The 20,122-nt window shown below is 52.5% G+C and overlaps 1 protein-coding gene across 2 annotated transcripts in view; it reads right to left on the bottom strand.

Moving 5' to 3' along the window:
• Window positions 1-17,508: 17,508 nt before the first annotated feature.
• Window positions 17,509-20,122, bottom strand: part of PBX1 (PBX homeobox 1) — a 124,531-nt gene continuing 121,917 nt past the window's right edge. For both annotated transcript variants that reach the window (XM_049776524.1, XM_049776525.1), the window contains one exon: window positions 17,509-18,014. In XM_049776524.1, coding sequence (XP_049632481.1) covers window positions 17,922-18,014 — 93 coding nt within the window. In that variant the 3' untranslated portion in view covers window positions 17,509-17,921. The remainder of the gene's footprint in view (window positions 18,015-20,122) is intronic.

Raw genomic sequence — 20,122 nt, 5'->3', positions numbered from 1 at the left:
GACTAGGAACCGACTGGTCTCTGGTTCTTTTCAGTGGTGTAATCAGGCTCCCCAAAAGGTGAGGGGGTCCAGAAGAACATTCCAGGGCAGGCAGAACAGTGGAAGTGACAGCCAGTTGCCCCATTATGTTTGCTCCCTGCTGTAGTGCAGCTTCATGCCCAGGTATGGGGGCTACCTATGTAAATGGCTCAAAATGATGTTTACTGGCAACATGTGGAGACTTTCCTGGAGGGGTGGGGGTGGAAGCCTGAGGGGCGAAGCCAGATCTGGATCCCTGAGGAATAGAGTGGGTCACTTGGCTCCTCTCCCCACCCCCAAGAGCCCGCTGTCCCCAGCAACAATGTAGACGGGTTGCCCCTCAAATTCCCCCCTCCCCCCCCCCCCCGCACCATCTGCAGTCACGAGGCGCAGGCAGGGTGGCTGGCCTGATGGGTTCTAGACTCTGTATTTGGAACAGACATTCACGTAGGCTCCCCAGCTCCCCTCAGCTCTTCAGAAAGAGCCTGTGAACAGGTAAGTGTAAATGAGCCAGAAACAGGGTCTGGTTCCTTCTGAATTACTCCCAGGGGTGTGTGGTGGGATTAAGAAGGGCACGTGCGGCCAGACCCCCAAGGAACCCTCTAGAGCCAGGGGGCCATGTGGCATATCCCACTGAGCTTCTCCTGTTTAGGGTTCATAGACAGGCCCCTCACTGGGGTGAGAGGTGGAGGGTGTGGTGGAGTGTCCCCATATCCTGGCCTGGCTTCCCCATATCTGTGCAGCCAACGCCTCAGATGAGCCCTCTACCAAGTTTGCTGATGCCCAGAATTTCATCCCACTGGATCTGGGAGGGAGTCCTGGGGTGTGTGAGATCCCTTCTTATTAGTGATGGGAGGTGCTTCTTAGTTGTGTGGATCTAGAATATAACCAGGGGTGCCTTGTTATCAATGAGAGGTGGCAGGAGAAAGGCCATAGGGTTCTCAGCGATTACTGTCTGAGCCAACATGCAGATCCCCAAAACAGCAGAAGAGTAAACCCCTTTACCAAGACATCAGGAGATAAGGAAATTTCCTGCTGGACCATTCTGGTTAGCTGAGAATGCCCACCAGGGGAAGGATTAATTCTAACCAACACACTTAACACTAAATTACACAGAACTAAAGTCTTTCTGCCTTTAATAACATGCTAAAGGTTGGGGACAGAGAGATAGCACAGCGGTAGGGCATTTGCCTTACACACAGCTGAGCCAGGACGGATGGTGGTTTGAATCCTGGCATCCCATATGGTTCCCTGAGTGTGCCAAGAGTGATTTATGAACGCAGAGCCAGGAATAAACCTCGAGTGCTGCAGGGGTGACCCATAAAACCAAAAACCAAAAAAAATGTGAGAGAGGTATACTCAAAGCCACTGATGGGGTTCCCCACATCATGGGAAACACTGTATAGGGCCCAAGGAGAGAAGAAAGAAAGAGAAAGAGGGGAGAGGAGAGAGAGAACAAATGGAGAATCCCTGTTGCTCCAGAGTTTCTTTGTGTGCAACAAAATCTTTCTTACTTTTCAGCATTGTGGGAGTGTGTTTCCACCCTCCTGCCCTCCCCAATGTGAAAACAAGGACGCCCCCTAGCTTTGCCTACCCAGTTCCTTATCTGGGAACTGTGAGATAACCAAACCTCAACCCCATACCCAAAGGATCGCTCATTGCATATGCATACAAGTAACATAAAATAAGGTATTTTGTGCCTCTGGAAGGTCACACTGACCAGTATTGGAACACTGAAGGCCTGAAACAGCTGTATGATGAGCATCTCTGTCAACTATTTTGTTAAATAAAGTAATAAAGGGGCCGGAGTGATAGTGCAGCAGTAGGGCATTTGCCTTGCACGTGGCTGACCCAGGACGGACCTTGGTTAGATTCTTGGCGTCCCATATGGTCCCCAAGCCAGGAGCGATTTCTGAGCACAGAGCCAGAAGTAACCCCTGAACATCACTGGGTGTGGCCCAAAAACCAAAATAAATAAATAAAATAAAGTAATAAAAAATACGTTAGGATGGAAAGGAGTCCTGACCATGAATAGACTTGCCACCACTGTGGGACTCCTTTTTCAGTGCTCCTGGACTTATTTCTTGGGGGGAGGTGGGTTTAGGGCCACTCCTAGAAGGCTGGAGAGACAGACTGAGGGAGGGCACCTGCCCTGCATGTGGCTAACCAGGTTAGATCTCAGCTCCAGAATCACAGGAAGGAGCTGAGCAAAGCCAGGAGAGACCCTGAGCAAAGCCAGAAGTGAGCCCGGAGCCCCGAGCCCTGAGCAGGAGCAAACTAGGCCATCCTCTTTGAAACTAACACCGCCCAGACTAGGAAGCCAGTCTGCCAGGCAGGGCAGGGCAGGAAGGTTGGACATTTCCAGGGTCCCGAGGGGGTGTGGCACTCCAAGGCATCAGGCCCCACCTGCCTGCCAGGCATCTTGCCTTCAGAGAATCAAATAGGCCTGTTTCCACTTAGATTTCCTCGGCCCCCTTTGGCCAGATCTGAGTGAGCAGCTAACCAGGCGGAGGCTAGAGCAAGCAGCCGGCCAGGCCCAGGGAGTGCTGGGGAAATGGCTCATCGGCACCCGAGATTGAAGTCACTTTCTCATCCGTCTGGCGGCCGCCAGATTCCTCATGACAAATCTCAGAGCATTTCTGCACTGAGCGTCCGTTGGGGGCTCCTTTCTGCAAATGCCTCACGTGGTGCTCCCCCCAGCTGCCAATGGCCTGGTTTCCCCAAGGGTTCAGGCCAAAAAATTGTGTGCCCTAGGTTTGATCCTGGCACCCCTTAGGGTCTCCCTAAGGAGGGATTCCTGAGAGCAGCCCAAAACCAAAAAGTAAGCTAAAATAAAAGGCTCCATTCAGAATGATCTCTTCTGACCCTGCTCTCTGTGGGGCACCTGCAGAACCCTAAAGACCTCCCTTCTCCTCCCCCCTCCTTCCTTCCTTTCTCTCTCCCTCTGTCCTTCATTTCTTCCTTCATTCCCCCTCTCTTCTTTGAGCACCTTGCCACTGACTTTTGCCCCCAAGGGCTATGAATCCTGCCCATGAGGTGACTCACTCTGTCCAGACTCGGGGTGGGCTAGTGGCAGAGGAGAGGGAAAGGGGCTTCCCCACCGGCTCACAGAATCCATTGAGCAGAGAAGAGTCCCAGGTTGGATGCCAGAGCAGGCAGCAAGGGGCTTTGTTTGCCCCGAATCAGGAGCCGGTGATCAACAGAGAAGTGCTCTCCCTTCGGCCCATCTTCTTGGCTCTGCCCTCATCATGCTGGGGGGGAGGGGCTCTTCCCTTCTCCAAACTGTCCTTATCAGTAATGCAACAATAGCTAATTTAATTAGCGGGCCTGAATGCCAGCCAGCTTCAGCTAATTTGGTTTTGCAGCCGCTCCCAGTATGCGGAGGGCTGATAAGCATCCGTCTCCCCACACCAGGCTGGGAGCCCGGGTCTCCCCTCCAAGACTGTCCCAGACCCCGGGGGACTTAGCACTTGACCAAAGGCAAATTATTCTGGAGGGCATATTCTCCGGGGCCTGTCAAATCTGTCAGCTGGAAGAGATAAAATAGACAAGCAGAAAACTGCCAAGGCAATGCCTGGCTGTGCGGAATCACTCCCCTTCATGGGAATCACATGCTTGGCACCAGGCTGGGCCACACCCCCACCACAGTCCTGGAGATGCCCCAGCTTGGCAGTGGCCCTTAGTGGGGTGCTGAGCCGAGGTGGGGGCAGTGCTGGGCATAGCTTCACAAGCAGTTCAGAGTCTCCATCCTCCACTCTGGGGAAGAGTTTCCGGCAGGCATCAGGCTGAGAGTTCGACTCCCCCAAACACACAGGAAGTGGCATCTGCCTGGCTGAACTCTGACCAAGAGAGGGTGAGTACTGCTCTTGAGTAAGTGTCCCCTTCAGTCAGTCTGACAGAAGGAGACCAGGAACAAACACATCGTTTTTGGGAAAGTCAAGTTTCCACTTGGCCAGTAGCTCCAACTCACAGTGCCCACCCCAAGGGCCCCCAAATCGTGATTCGGGAAGGAAGCACCTGTGCTCCTATGTGTGCTGCTGCAGCACCCAGGATCTGGGTGTACCAGGGTCTGGGAAAGGTAGGGAGGGTCCTCCTGTACCCCGGATGGAGGCAGAGGGACAGGGAGAGGGATGACTTTGGCTAACTCTGGTCACTGGGAACCTCCAGAGGTTCCACCAGGCCCCACCAGGCCACTCATACTCAGAGCAGGAGCAACATAAGACACCCCATACATAGTATGGACAGTGTAGGCAGGCAGGACCAGCTCACACCCTTGAGCACCAGGGGTATCTTAACCCTCTACAGCCATCTCTGAGGCTCTAAGTGTGTGATCTGGACACAAAGCTGACAGCCCAAAGGAGCCCCCAGAGCAGGCCCGGAATGGAAGGTCCCTGAAAGAGACTGCAAGGCAGAGGTGCAGCTCCCATGGGCTGGCCATGGTGGGTGGAAAGACCTGCTCAATCATTCACCCTCTGCATAAGACCCATGTCCTCCTCCAGGGCTCAGATGAGTGGAGCTGTGGTTGTGTCCATCTGTCCATCTGCTGGACTGTGGTGACTATGGGCAGGAGTCATAGGCCACGCCAGACAAACCTTCAGTGGCCGCTGCTCTGCTGGGGCCTGAGGATGGAGAGAGCAGGTGAGACACATGACTTCACACAGCTGCTCCCAGATGGCATTTCTGGGCCATACCTGGCAAGGCTCTGGGGTCTCTCTGGGGTGCTATGTACTGGCTCTGGCCTGTGGGACATGCACCATCACCTCTGCACTATCACTCTGACCTCCCTTAAACTCCCTCAGTTGTGGGTTCCATCTCATCCCTTATGGGTTCCCACCTCGGAATGTTGGGCTATGAAACTTTTGTTTAAAAATAAGGTGATCACAGCGGCATTTGCCTTGCAAGCAGCCGATCCAGGACCAAAGGTGATTGGTTCAAATCCCGGTGTCCCATATGGTCCCCCGTGCCTGCCAGGAGCTATTTCTGAGCAGACAGCCAGGAGAAACCCCTGAGCACCGCCAGGTGTGGCCCAAAAACCAAAACCAAACCAAAACAAACCAAACCAAAACAAAACAAAACAAAAAAGGTGATTGGAGGCCGGAGAGATAGTAGGGCATTTGCTTTGCACGTAGCCAATCCAGGATGGACAGTGGTTAGAATCTCAGCATCCATATGGTCCCCCCTGTCTGCCAGGAGTGATTTTTGAGTGTAGAGTCAGGAGTAACCCCTGACCACTGCCAGGTGTGATCGTCCCCCCTCCAAAAAAAATTAGATGCTCAGCTGGAGCGATAATACAGCAGAGCGGGTGTTTGCCTTGCATGTAGCCAATATATGTTTGATCCCCGGCATCCCATATGGTCCCAAGCCTGCCAGGAGTGATTTCCGAGCACAGAGCCAGGAGCGCCACTGGGTGTGGCCCAAAAACTAATAAATAAATAAATAAATAAAAAATAAGATACATGGGAGGCCGAAGTGCTAGGACAGTGGAAGGGCTCTTACCTTGCATGCAGCCGACCCAGGTTTGATCCCCAGAATCACATAGGGTCCTCTGAGCCCTGCCAGGAGTGATCAATTTCTGAGTATTGCCAAGTGTTTCGCAAAAGACAATACAAAAACAAAACTGATTTGTTTGGGGCTGGGAGATATACAGCCATCAGTGCGCAGATAAGCCCCGCCCTCAGGTGCCTTGAGTGCCCCTCAGCTCTGCCTTGAGTCCCTACCAGTGGGCTGAGTACTGCTGGGAGGGGACCCCAGACTCACTGGATAACACTTAGAAGGCTTCACCTCTGTGAACACCCCAAATAACTTATGAGCCAAGACCTGCCTTGTCCAAGCAAGTGCCCAGGGCATGAGCAGGTCTGTGGGTGTCACGGAAATCCCCACCCCTCACTACAGGTCTCTGTGGGGTGAAGACATCCAGACCTCTGAATGTCCCAAGGGGAACAAACCAGCCAGGTGAGAAGGCAGAGAGTCTGTAGCCTGCCCACCTGCCCTGGAGAGAGACTGCAAGGCAGTCCTGTGAGCTGTGTCTGTGTGAGAGTCACTGTGGGCCAGGCCTGGGAGGGCTGGAGATTTCAAGGAGTCAGAGATGGGGTCTTGAGACCAGCCCTGGGCACTTGGTTTTATGGTTCAGCACAGCAATTGGGTATGTGTGTCCATTTGTGAGCTCCATGCAGCTTCCAGGACGCCACTCCCAGTGCCCCTTGTCCATTGCAATCAGTACCAGGGCCCTCCTGGGCTTCCCATGGCACCAAGGGCCAAACAATGAGCCCTGAACCATCTCCCTGGACCCTCTGAAATTGAGTTGAAATTCCTCTTCTGTGATCTACATGCAGGCATTTCCAGCCTCAGTCCCCACCCTTGGGCAGTGAGCATTCCCCCCAAATGTTGGGCCCTTGGTCTTAGGAATCAGCCTGCCTCTGATGGACAGCAGGTCTGGCTGGTTCTGGGGTTTATGGAATCCCTTTGCCTTACCCCCCTCCCCACCTCCCCAGAGCTCAGCAAGGCCCACTGAGAACCTGGGCTCTGCTGCCCTTCCTGGGTACCACAGGCTGGCAGGGCTGCTATGTTCTCACAACCTACATTTTATTATTTCTTTCCTTTTGCACACAATGCTCCAGGCCCGCCTGGGCCCTGGCATTTCTCTGTTTTGAGACCAGATGAGTATTTATTAGAATTAAACAGCTGGGAGGCTGGTGATATTTAGATGGGTATTAGGAGGCGTAGAGGAGCAGAAGATAACAGGGCCTTCTTCTCCCTGAACCCCGCCCGGGCCCACCGGCTGGGGGCTTTTCCCTCAGCTCTCCTGAGACCCAGACACAGTTAATTTCCTGCAGGAGCTGCAGGCTGGGCCCTGCTGATATTGCGGCGTTATTTAGAATAGAAAGGTCAGGCCTGCGATTGAATAATCATTGACAGGGGATCCGTGGGGACCCGCTGCTGGCGGTGACAGAAACCCGGCAGCCCCCGCCTGGCTGATGGCAGCTTCTGTTTCCTTCTTGCAAAACTCAAAGCTGGGGGGCACGGAGATGGGGGTGGGGGCTACCCCCAGACCACCTCAGCCCCTCTGTAGCCACAACAACACATGGCTGCAAATAAAGCTTGAGCTTGTTAGCGCCTCAAAGAATCTGCCCTTTCTCGATTGTTCTGGGTCTTCTGGCTCTCTGTGCTCAGGGCTCCTTTCTGGTGGGTCTTGGGGGGCACTGTGTGGAGCTGGAACTGAAACCTGGGTTGGCCAGATGCAAAGAGAGCCCCGTTTGCCCTGCACTATCTCTCTCATCTGAGATTCAGCCCTGGCTTCTGTCTTCCCATCTCCTGAGCCCCCCCCCCCCCAAAACCATGGGATTACCAGGCACAGCAGGGGAGCCTCTCCCCCTCCACACCCCAGTCAGCCCCGTTCCAGCTCTCAGAGCTCTATGGGGCGTGAAGGTGAAACTTCCCAGGTGAGGACCCATCAACTGTGAGCCTGGGCGGGGAGAACAGCTCTGTGGAGACACTGACACCCATGTCTGTGGGAGACCCCAAGGCATCCCACTTGTGAAAACATCCCCAGTTCCTCACCAGCTGGGTTCCTAGGGTCTCTCATCTCTTTATGGCTGCAGACCTGGGAGTGGACAAAGTCCCAGGGAATCCCCCACCTTGGGGAGCTACGCACACTTGGTCAGACACGATCTCAGCTGCTGATGGCCCTGATGGACCCAAAGTGGCACTGTGAATGCCCGGGATGCCTCTTCTCTCATCTCTAATGCACAGTGGTGTAGTGACCTTGGGAACATGGTGTCACCCGGCCTCCTCTGTGCCCTGGCAGAAGGCCTAAGGCTAGGACCCAGCTGGGTCACTTCCCCCTTATGCCCACCCAGGCAGTTCCAGTGTTTATGGGGTCATTACCTGGGAAAACCCACTCCCTCTGCAGATGCAGAGGGGCTCTGGGGAGGGGAGGCTGGCTGCAGGTTAACGATCAGATTAAAATATGCGAAAGCAAACAAGTGAAGAAATAAGGCCCTGGCAGCTTGGGGCGCCTGCAATTCACCGCAATTCACCACAGGGGTGCGGGTGGGGACTCAGGCCCAGTAGGGTCATAACTCAGCCCTGGGCAGCTTTAGTGACCTGCCACTTGTATGGCCACAAGGAGAAACAGCTTTGTAGGAGAGATTTATGCCCAGCCCTGCTGTGGGCAGAAGGGCTGGGCTGGGAGATGGAAGAGAAGAGGCATCTGGTTTGGGTGGGAATGGGGGAAAATGGGGTTGCTGTTCTCAGACTAATCCTCCAGTGGCACTCACTGGCTGCTCCTTCACTTGCCCCCATGCATGGACACGTACTGGGCACAGGGTACAGGTTCTCTTGTACCCCCTTCCACCAGTGCACCCTGGAAGGTGGGAAGGTGACATGCAGTCATGACATCTGGAAGGTGAGCTTGAGCATCTGGGTGGAGGCTCATCTCATGCCAAGGCTGGCCCAAGACCCCACACAACCAGGCTCAAGGACACACACAGGACAGGATCAGACAGGGCGTCCTGGAGACCGGTCTGCCTTCAGGGTTCTCGATCATCAGGAAATGGGAAACAGGTAAGGAGGGGGCACTCACTCTCTCTGGCCCTTCCAGCTCCCTTCCTGGTTTACTTCGGTACCTATGTCCCTGTGTAGACAAGCCCATCCCATCGACATGAACGGGGGGTGGGGGGGGCAGAGGAGACATAGCTGAGCCGCACACTCATTCGTCCCCTCAGAGCCAAGGCTTAGGCCTATGTGCAGAGCAAGTGCTAGCATGCGGATGTTGGGGTAATGCAACACAACACACCCCACAAGTAAAGATTTTCATTTCTACTTAATGGTCATCTCCCAGGTCCCCCAAGAACAGAGCCTGTGCACGGAGGGTCTGAGGGGAGCAGATGGAGTGGAGAAAAGGTGCTATTCCTTAGGGAGCTGATTCTCCTGCAGGAACCAAACTGCTGGAGCCCTCCCTCCATTCATCCCAGGGGTCTCTGTAATACCTAACTGGCCCTCCCTTTGTCCATGAACCTTGATTCTTCTGGGGGAAGGTCCTCAAAAGCTGAAGCCTTCAAGTGCATAATGCAGTGCCAGGGAAGGGGGAGGTAGAGGCGAATCCTTCATGCACCCCCCTGGGATCCCACTCGACAAATGATGCTCTTGTACAAGAACAAATGTCAGGCGCTGGTTAGGCCTTGGGGAGCCGCAGTGGAAGGACAGAACTTCTGCCTAAGGGCTGAGAAGTCACAAATGTCACTGGAGCTTTGGGGATGGCAGAGCAGCGCCAGGGACGGGAAACACAAGAGCATGTGACTGCTGTCCCCACACTGCTGAGTTCAAGCTTGCAGCTTCTTCATCTTCTCCGTTGGCTTCTCCATCACTTCTTTTTAACCTCGGCAACCAGATATGCTGATCTTAGAGGGGGTATGGGGCACCCCCTCAGAACGTCCACAGTTCCCTATGGACTACATAGCTGGGGCGGAGCTGTGCTGGGGGACCACTGGGTGATGCTGAAGTAAGATTAGAAGAAATATGGGGCCAGGATGTGGCTGTGCAGAGGTCATAGTGAAGGGGCTACCTTAGACTGGTATTTTTCGGGTTGCAAGCCCCATTCCTTTCCTGTCCGTCCCCCCCCCCCCCCACACCTTATATGCCTCTATCCAGATACCCCAGCACTCAGACTGCTCTGTATTGTCCCAGGATGTTGCTGGCAACTGGTACTTCACTGCCTATTTCTAGACACCCTCCATTGGTCACAGAAAGGATCCCAACTTTCCCTCTCACACCCTAGTCCTCTCCAAGATTCACCTGTAGGGAGTGCCAGTTCCGAGTGATTTCCCTGTCCCTACATACCAGCATGTGGTGCTTACACTGGCCTGCAAGGGGCGCTAATTCCCGGTGTAATTTTCCTGTCTCAGCTCCCAGCATATGGTCCCCATACTGGTCTGCAGGGTTCTCTGGTTCCCAGACTTGCACTGCCCAGCCTCACCCACTGCAGTTGCCAGAGTCTGGCCCCTTCCACGCACGCACCCTGCTTGCCTCTCAACTTCCAGCCTCCTTGCTTGCTCCACTGTAGCATGTCTGCGACCTCTGCCTTACCTACTCACCTCCTTTCTGTCCGATGTGCTCCTGGACCAGAAACTGATCCTTCCTGACAGCTGGATGCAAGACCAGTGTGGGCCTGGCTCCCAGACCCATGTCTTTGCATGAATGGTGTGGGGTCAGAGAGTGAAACCTGAGAAATAGGACAGCAGTAAGGGAGTTGCCTTGAAAGGGGCTGGCCCGGTTTTGATCCTCACCCCACTAGGTCCTCCGAATCCCACCAGGAGTTAGCCCTGAGCCCAGAGGAAGGCATCTCTGAGTACTGCTGGATGTGGTCTCAAAACAAAAAAAGAAAAAACTCAACTCCCACTAGAAGGTTACCTGGGATTCTCGAAGCCCCTGGCAAAGCTAATAGTCTGCAAATGATGCAAGCTGAGCTGTACCAAGAAACGAAGGGAGTCAGGGGGCCCTGAGAGATAGCACAGCAGAGAGGGCATTTGCCTTGCTTACAGCCCACCTTGTCCCATCTTCAGCATCCCATAGGGTCCCCTGAGTCCACCAGAAGTGATTCCTGAGCAGAGGGCCACGAGTAACCCCTTAGTATGTCCAAGTGTGGCCCCAAACCCAAAATAATAATAATAATAATAATAACATAATAATAATAATAAAAGAAGTGTTGACGTGCAGGGGTCCCTCTCCATCTGGCCTCGTATCTATCCAAGCCCTGCAGTCTGCTTCCGACCCCCAGGGGGGGTGGAGTACTCGGGGAAGGTGGAGAATTTGGGGAGAGGGGTGTCCGTCCTCCTCATCTGCCACCCTCTACACTCCCCCTTCACTCCTTTCCGCCCTTCTCTCTGGATTTTCCTCTTCCCCTTTCGCCCTCCTTACCTTCATGCCTGCACCTAGCAGGTGACTTCTCTGTCTCGAGGACACTTGTGCTCTTGGAGCTCAAAATGCAACGCCCGAATAGAGTCAAAACCGACCATGAATTCAAACAAGTCCAGGGCTGGACCAGACAGCGCTCGGAAGAGGCGGGCAAGAGGCCCATATGGGGCGGGGCGAACGTCAGGAAGGGGCGTGGTCAGAGCATCTGCTTACGATGTTGACATTGTGGCTTCTGGGACAATGTTTGCAAAATACGAAAGAGCAAACAGAAGCTTAGAATCTCCCAGGTTTGATGGGTGGTCACTTAGAGACAATAGTTTTGTGTTTTTTTTTGGTTTTGTTTTGTTTTTTACGAAGGAGGTTCACACCAGGTGATGCTCAGGACTTATTCCTTGCTTTGTGCTCAGAGATCCCTCCTGGCAGTACTTGGGGACCATGTGGCGTGTAAAGGGTGGGAGCGAGATGGGTGTGCAAGATAAGTACTCTCCCCACTATGCTATGGTTCTAGCCTGCAGAGCCAACAGTTTTTATTTGAGAGGACAGGAGGAGGATTGGTGCCTCCAGAATCCTAACCAGTTCTCTGTGACATTGCTACCTTCATTGCATGGGTTTCTATTTCATTTTTCATTTTGATTTTTTTTTTGCCCCATAGGGGTGGAGTGCTTCCTGGCTCTATGCTTGCTTGGGGAGTGTTCCCAGCGGTGTATGGGAGACCATGTATGAAAATGGTATATGAGTCCTATGTATGCAAAGCATTAATCAATTGAGCCATTCTCTGGCCCCTTAGTTTATAAGTTTAAAAAAAATTTAATAAGAAAAACATTTTTTTTTTTGTGGTTTTTGGGTCACACCCAGCGGTGCTCAGGGGTTATTCCTGGCTCCAGGCTCAGAAATTGCTCCTGGCAGGCATGGGGGACCATATGGGACGCCGGGATTCGAACCGATGACCTCCTGCATGAAAGGCAAACGCCTTACCTCCATGCTATCTCTCCGGCCCCCAGAAAAACATTTCTTAATTTTAGTCATCTTGGTCATGGGGGCATCCAGGGCCCAACTGTTCTTAAATTGGATGGAATTGGCATTTAGTCTGATGAAGATAGGAGGCCTACCTTCCAGCAATGGAAGGAATTTTGAAACAGCATCTTCTTGCCTCTGGGTGTTTAATTCTGGCCCACCATGCCCCTAGGATGCTGCAAATCATGTGTCCCCCAAGACTAATTCCCCCATCCATTCATCTAAGCTCAGCCAGATTCCATATTCCCTAGCTTTGGGGTTTAGATATAATTTTCCATTCTTGTCCAAACTTGAACATGAATAAATGGAATGGTTTGTTCTCCAACTTTCTGGTTTTCAAAGCAAGAGGAAGTGGTTGGAGCCTGACTGGCATCTTCAGCACTGTCCTGAATACATTCCAACGTCATCTCTGAGGAGCAAACAGGCTCCTCTGGGCCTGAGAGGCTGTCTGTCTGTCTGTCTGTCTGTCTGTCTGCATCTGTGCTTGCTTGCCTGCACTCTGAAACTCTATAGGGCCTTCTTCCACCTATTAGTACGATGGTTGACTCACCATCACCTTCTCCTTCCATTTTCTTTTTTTCTTTTTTTGGTTTTTGGGTCACACCTGGTGGCGCTCAGGGGTTATTCCTGACTCTGCACTCAGAAATTGCCCTGGGCAGTCTCAGGGGACCATATGGGATGCCGGGATTCAAACTATGTTTGTCCTGGATCAGCTGTGTGCAAGGCAAACACCCTACACTGTGCTATTTCTCTGGCAACTCCTTCCATTTTTCTATTGATTCCAATCCTGATTGGGTGAGTGGGTGAGTGATTGGAACTCGGACAGGGTGAGCCTGAGTGGCTCAATTCCTGATTGGATGAGTGAGTGAATCAAATCCCAAGAGTCTGAGTAGTTTGAATTTGATTGGGCAAGTGGGTGATTCAATTACAGAATTGGTCCTTATTGGGTGAAGAGCAAATAGTTGTTCACCTGCCCTATGGAGGGGACCTGATAGTTTGAGCTTGAAGATCAGAAGAGGTGGTACTCTATCAAGGCTATAGAGATTCGGGTACAGATTCAGGCACAGGGTCCCTGGTTCTGAGCTCGAGCTCTTCCAGATGCTAAGATCTCCACCAGGCATCCCTGGGAGTTTTGGGAGACAGCTCACCTGACAGGGATGCTCACTGAGTGGGGTGACACAGGATAGCTGAGCACCAAGGGGCAGCAGCTTCCTCCCCACTTTCTCCTCACAAGCAGAGCAGACCTCCAGAGGTAGTGAGGCTGCTGTGACTTTGAACTGGTGATGGAAAAAAAAATTTTTTTTGGGGGGAGGGGAACCATACCTGGCAGAGTTTGGGGGATTACATAATGCCAGAGATTGAATCTGGGCTCCTGCATGCAAAGCATGCTGTGGCTGGCCAGCTCCCTGGCCTTGGTATTTTTGAAAACTTGGTTCTTGATAACCCAGTCACAGGCAAGGAGGTAAGCGGGGATGTGTGCAGGGCTCACGGGGCTCCTCAAACAGCCTTCTTGGACTCCCCCTGCTACTCCCAAAGCTAGATGTCATCTTGCAAATGACCAGGGCCCAGCATCAGCCACCATCCACTCAGCCCTAGCTGTGGGGAAGGCAGAAATGAAAATACAAGTTTTTTATTTTTTGCAACAAAAGAAACTATTTATTTGGAATATGCATTACCAGTACAAATTAGGGAACTGTAAAACCTACACCGTGTTAGTATTATCAGAGAACACAAAAGCTCAGGTGGTCCCCAGGGGAACAGAAGCTGTGTTCTCACAGAAGCAGAAAAGCTTAAACTTTCAAAACCCAAAAGAAACAGAACTTTGCAGGTTTATACTCTGAGTAATAAGAAGGCGGGAGGGGGTAGGGGGTGTCACACAAGCACGGAAAGAAAGCAATTCAAAATAACTGAAAATACGCCAAAAGAAAAAAATAAAAGAGTGAAAGAGAGGGAAGGGGGAAGAACTGCATATGATTTATTTTAACAAAAGGAAAATAAAATAAATTCACAAAATAAAGGGTGGTGGGTGGTGGGAGATTCCAGAGCAACTGGAGCGAGGGATGGAACCCAGAGGTGGTATGAAAAGCTTCTCCGGGTTTTGCTCTACCTTCAGAGCTCAGAGCCAGGGCTGTGGCATGGGAGCTGTTCCAGGAGGCCACATCCCTCCTCTAGCTCTGATAAGGGCTGCTGTTGAACAGAAAGATGGGTTGGTCATTTTCTCAGAGCTTTCTTCTCTTCCAGGATAAAGTTAGAACATCCCCAAAGAGCCAGTGGATCCCACACTGTGGGCACCTCTCTGTAGCTGGAGATACTTCTAGTCTTGTGGATGTCCAGGAAGCTCCTCCACGTTCCCCAGTTCTTAGGCGATGGGGATCCAGGGCCACTCACTGTCCACTGGGTGCCACTCTGTCCGGGGCACCACCCTAGAACAGTCCTTTCCAGTGCAGAGTGGCCCCCTAGATGTTCAAGGAAAGGAAGCATTTCTGGGGGAAGGTGGGTCCTCACAGCACCAGCTCCGGGCTGCATCCCTCGAAAGATCCAGAACCCAAATCCCCGACTATGCTCTTCTGGGGAAAGCAGGTGTTGTCCAGTCTCCACCAATTCACCACCACTTGGATCCCCTCTTGGAAGGCAACTGAATTCTAAAGCCCCCAAAAGACATCGACTCTATGAAGGACCCCCCATTTTCACACCACCTCAGATACATACTGAAGAAAATCAAAACAAGATTATAATCCAGATCATTAAAATGTCCCCCCATCAACAAACAGAAAATAACACAAAACAAAGAAAGAGAAAGAAAAACAATTTTTTTTCTTCCTCATATTTGAAAGAACAGGAAGAAAGAAAAGGAACTTATTTCTGGGTGTCCACGTTCACCGAATCATGAGTTAGGGTGTGAGCATGTGATGCTCTTGCTATCCAACATTTTTTTCCTTTCTTTTTTTAGTTTACAAAACGAATTACTGTCACTTTTAAACATCGTGAAACAGGAAATGGGAGTGCACGATTAGACACTTTTCTAGAATTCACAAATGCAAGAAAATCCAAGAAAAAAACGGGGGGATGAGGGAAGATGGCGAATGTAGGTAGTTTGGTGTTGAAAAAAACCGAACACAGGAAAATGCGCATCGTCACAGGGAGGCACCCCCCCATCCTGTTTTCCGTGCTCTGAGGGTCGTTTTAAAATTTTTTTTATTATAAACACTATTAAATCCAGACCGCTTTTTGGTTATTTTTTTCATCTGAATATACAAGAACATTCTTTATCAAATGTTCATCATCAATACTACAAAGAGACACAAGTCAAGAAACAATGGAAAATGTTAATAAAGCTGAAAGGATCATTGAGTCTTTTTTTTTTTTTTTTAGTATTTTTTTGTTGTTCTTTTTTTTAAATTTGAGTTTCTGTAGTTTCTTTTTTTTTCTTTTTTTCTTTTTTTTGGTATCGAAGTCAGGTTTTTCTGGGCAGAAAAATACAACTTAGAAAGGGCAGTAGGTTGGGAAAGGGGGAGATACATGTGGGCAACGGCGACCAGCAAATCAAAACACCAACCACAGCAGAAGAAAAGAGACATGAAAAAAGCAAAGGGTTTGTATTAGGTGGGGGGTATCAGGGAGGGAGATAGGAGGTGCTGGAAGAGTTCAAGCGTCCTGGCTGGGGGGGGAGGGGAGAAGAGTTCCCACTCCCTCCCTCGCTCCGAGCCTTTTTGGTATCTGGCGGTTGAATCTCCCCAGATAACAGGAATCATCAGGAACCTCGTTGGCACCAGTTCCTCTGTCCCGCCCCTCTTTCTGCTGCCAGTTTCTCTAGCTTTGCTTCGTGCCCAGCTGGATGGGCACAGAGGGAGGAGGGTAGGGGGAGTGTGGGCTGGGAAGAGAAGTGGGGTACCATGGTACCACTGACCTCTCACAGCTGTGATGGGGTGCAGCAGGCCTGCCTCTATCCCTAGGCTGACCCTCTCGCACCTGTCCTGCTCTCTGCCCAAGGTCCTCCCTCCCCCCGGGTCTGCTCCTGCCCTGCCACACCAGAGGTGGTGCTCAGATCCCATTTTTTGCTCACAGCCCTGCTGGCAGCTTGGTCTCCCTGCTGCTCAGTAGCCCCCGACTTCGACTTCAACCTGTCCTGCGTGAAATTGCCTCTGTCCCACTTATTTGGGAACCTCCTTTGGTGACACACTGTCCCCCAGGGCCTCCGCAACACACACACACACACACACACACACACACACACACACACACCCCTACCTCCCCGGCAGGTCTGCAGGGGGATAGAGCACTATGAAGTCACTGTCCCCCAGGGCCTCCGCAACACACACACACACACACACACACACACACACACACACACACACACACACACACACACACACACACACACACACACACACCCCTACCTCCCCGGCAGGTCTGCAGGGGGATAGAGCACTATGAAGTCACTACGGGGGTCCAGGAACCACCACAGGGCACACAACCCTGTCCCCCAGGGCCTCCGCAACACACACACACACACACCTGGCAGGTCTACAGGGGGATAGAGTACTATGAAGTTACTACGGGGTTCAGGAACCACCACAGGACAATTTGAGTCTGTTTGAGGGGGAAGCTTTCCTCTACACCCAGAAAACCAAACTAACTGGAAGAAAGCAAAGCCAGAAAAGCAGCAAGGCAAGAGATGTGCCGGGGCTCTGAGGGCCAGTGGAAGCCAGAATGAAATCAAGACCCTCACTTCTGCCTCCTCACATCTAGGGCTCTGCTAGGACTCACTCACAAACCTCTGGGGCCCTGGAGAACCCCCTCTTCCCTGGTATCAAGACAAAGCCCCCCTAAGCCCAGCAGCCCCAGGGGCTACCAACATGTTCTTCAGAGCAGCAGCTGTGGGTGTAGACAAGCAACTGCGAGTGTAGACACATCTCTAGGCTCTTCCTAGGGAATAGAAAAGCCTGATGTAATGCCAACAGTTTCTGGCCTCTCTCTGCACCTTCACACCTTTGGCCTGTGCCCAGCTGTCCATGCAACTCTGTCCCCAGGACACGAGAGGCAGAAACTGGGCTGGCTCTCTCCATGCCTGCTGGACCACCTGCAACTCACTAACAGAAAACCACTGAGAGAACCAACACTGAGGAGGCCTGGCCCTGAGCCGCAGCCTCTGTACAAAGACCCTCAGGCCACAATCGCCAATTCCTTCTCTGGGGCTCATGCAGCACAGAGCTTCAAGGGGAGATGCAGGTGGCCCAGGCAGCAAGGAACAGCCGTGGGCACAGTGTTCGAGTCCAGGAGAGGGTCCTGGATAGGAGCCTCCCAACTCCACTCTGCAGAGGGAACCAAATGGAGGGCTTCTGGGAAAAGGATCTTTTCCTGCCTGCCGGCCTGTCTGGAACCGGGGGATGCCTGGGGGAGCTGAGCCCACTGCCCGTGGGGGGCAGTGAGGTGAGGGCAAGGAGGACGTGTGGCATATTCCTGCTTAGAGGTAGTGAGTCACAAGAGAAACGGGGCGGGGTGATGGCTGCCGGTGAAGGGGGGGCTTAGAGAGGTCCACTTGGCCCCCCCAAACCACCAGCATGAAAACATACAAACACTTTTATTATTTTCTTTGCAGTGTTTTCCTTTTCCTCTTGAAATTCCTCTAATGGTTGAAAATCTCCTTTGGGAGGGGTAACTTGGAAAGTGGGGAGCCCAAAGAACCTAGGGCAAGGGGGAAAGGGGAGTCCTGTGTGTTGGGAGGGGCCAAGCGCCGGACACCAGGTCTGACTAGGGGTGGTAGGGAAAGGTGTCTTCTACCCAGAAAAAATGTGGGGTGGAGGGAGAGTATAAAGAAGTGTCCAGATGGGCCGCAAGAGCATCCCCAGGGAGAGAGAGGCTCTTAGACCGTCTGCTGAGCAACGTCGACTGGGGTGGGTGGACTGCAGGGGGTCTCGGCAGTGACCACCCGGCCCGCTGGGGGCCTACGCAGTCAGCTGGGGTGTGGTGCTGGCAGATCAGTTGGAGGTATCGGAGTGAACGCTGCCCGGGCCTTCTGTGGGGGAAGTGACGGATGAGGGGGTGGTGGCGTCCTGCCAGCCTCCATTAGCCTGTGAGGGAAAGAGAGAGAGGGAGAGGTCAGAGTGTGGGAGTCTGCTCCCTGGACACAGGGACACCCTTCTTCTTCCAGAGGTGAACTGGGGTCTCTCCTGGGGTCATGCAGGTGAGTTAGAGGAAGTAAGGACAGAGGAAAATTGTTCAACATCAGCTGACCCAGCATTTGAAGATACTGCATGGAGTTCACCAGATCCAGGGTGCAGAAATTGATGATCAGCAGCCCTTCACCCCTCCTGCACTGCCAGCTGGACCCCGGGAGCTCCCAAGAATCTCCAAAAACCAATCTCCCAAACCAACAACCTCCCAAAACCAACCAAGCCCCACCAGAGTCTTCAGAACCGCTATACACCAATTGGGACCCGCCAAGAGCCCCTGAAAATAAGGGTCCAACACAATTCTTTTTTTTTTTTTTTTTTTTTTTTGGTTTTTGGGTCACACCAGGCAGTGCTCAGGGGTTATTCCTGGCTCCAGGCTCAGAAATTGCTCCTGGCAGGCAAGGGGGACCATATGGGACGCCGGGATTCGAACCGATGACCTCCTGCATGAAAGGCAAACGCTTTACCTCCATGCTATCTCTCCGGCCCCAAAGGAAGAAGAATCTTTTTTTTTTGGGGGGGGCCACACCCGGCAGCATTCAGGGGTTACTCCTGGCTATCTGCTCAGAAATAGCTCCTGGCAGGCATGGGGACCATATGGGACACCGGGATTCGAACCAACCACCTTAGGTCCTGGATCGGCTGCTTGCAAGGCAAACACCGCTGTGCTATCTCTCCAGCCCCCCAACACAATTCTTGAGAGCCTCCACACACTAATTAGAACATGCAAGAGCACCCAACGATCTGCACAGACCAATCTGGAACCTCCTCCTACTCCCTCAACCCCACTCCCAATCTCCACTGGACGACCAGGATCTGCCATATTCCCTGAGACCCTCAACAGACCAATCAGGACCCTGATAACCTCCACGCACCAATCAGCACCTCTCAAGAGCTCTCAACGCTCAGCATGCACCCATGGAGACCTGCCAAGAGCCCCTGAGCCCCTCCCATGGTCCCTTCAGACTCCATCTGCAGGCTGTGTTGCTTTATCTGACTTTCGACCTGGTGTCTCCCTCTCAGTTCTCACTCAGTTCTGGCCAGGAAGTTGGTGATGCAGGCAGAAATGGCCCTGAAATTAGCCCAGCTTTACCCCCTTCTCAGTCCTCTTCCTCTCCACCCAGAAACACCTTCCAATGCCAGAATGACTGAGCACCTAGGTGGCCTGGCCCCTTATGGTGCTGACCCCAGGTCTGGCTGTGAGGGATGGTGACCTGGAGTGTGATTAGAGAGAACCCTGAGAATAAACATGAACTCAGCCAGGGTTGGGGGGGGGGGGCTGATGCTTTTTTGGGGTATGGTCTTTTGGATCACACGCAGTGATGCTTGGGAGTTACTCCTGGCTCTCTACTGGCTCCCAGTAGTGGTGGTGGTGGTGGAGGACCATATCATGCCAGGGCAAACCAAAGCTGGCCATGTGCAAGGCAAGAGCTTCCACCATCTCCCCCTGCATGCTTGTCTTGGGCACTTTCTACCAGGAAGTGTTGCCCAAAGCTAAACCCAACGGAAAGCTTAGCCTGCTACCCTACATCAGCATTTCTCAATGGGGACCCCATGGAGGCCCGGGTGAAAAATCACACCAACAGGGGACCATGATATAAGACTTAAGGGCCAGTGTGGTAGGACAGGCTGAGATCACTGGAGACAGAGCCAGACAAAAGGGCCACAGCAGGCAGAGGTAAGTACTGCTGGGATCCAGCATGGGTCCTGGGCAAAGTTTCTTCCTCTCTCTGCTGCACTCCCTCACCTCCTAGCCCTTTCTGCTGGCATAGGGGAACACGCTCATCTCTTCCAACACCATTCTCCTTTTCTTTGGTACCCCAAACTCCCCTTCTCTTTCCAAAGTGAACTACCTCAAACATGGGTTGGTGTGTGCACCTGTGATGTGACCAGCCTCATGGAGGGGTGACAGTATCAGCCACTTGGGGATTGGGTCTGACACTGGATCCCACCAGCTGAAGCTCAAGCCAGCAGATTCTGCCAGGATGGGTGTTCCAGGGGAGGTC

The sequence above is a fragment of the Suncus etruscus genome, chromosome 7, assembly GCF_024139225.1.
Source record: "Suncus etruscus isolate mSunEtr1 chromosome 7, mSunEtr1.pri.cur, whole genome shotgun sequence".
Classification (NCBI taxonomy): domain Eukaryota; kingdom Metazoa; phylum Chordata; class Mammalia; order Eulipotyphla; family Soricidae; genus Suncus; species Suncus etruscus.
The sequence above is the reverse complement of the archived record's forward strand: the minus strand, read 5'-3'. Positions and strand labels throughout refer to the sequence as shown.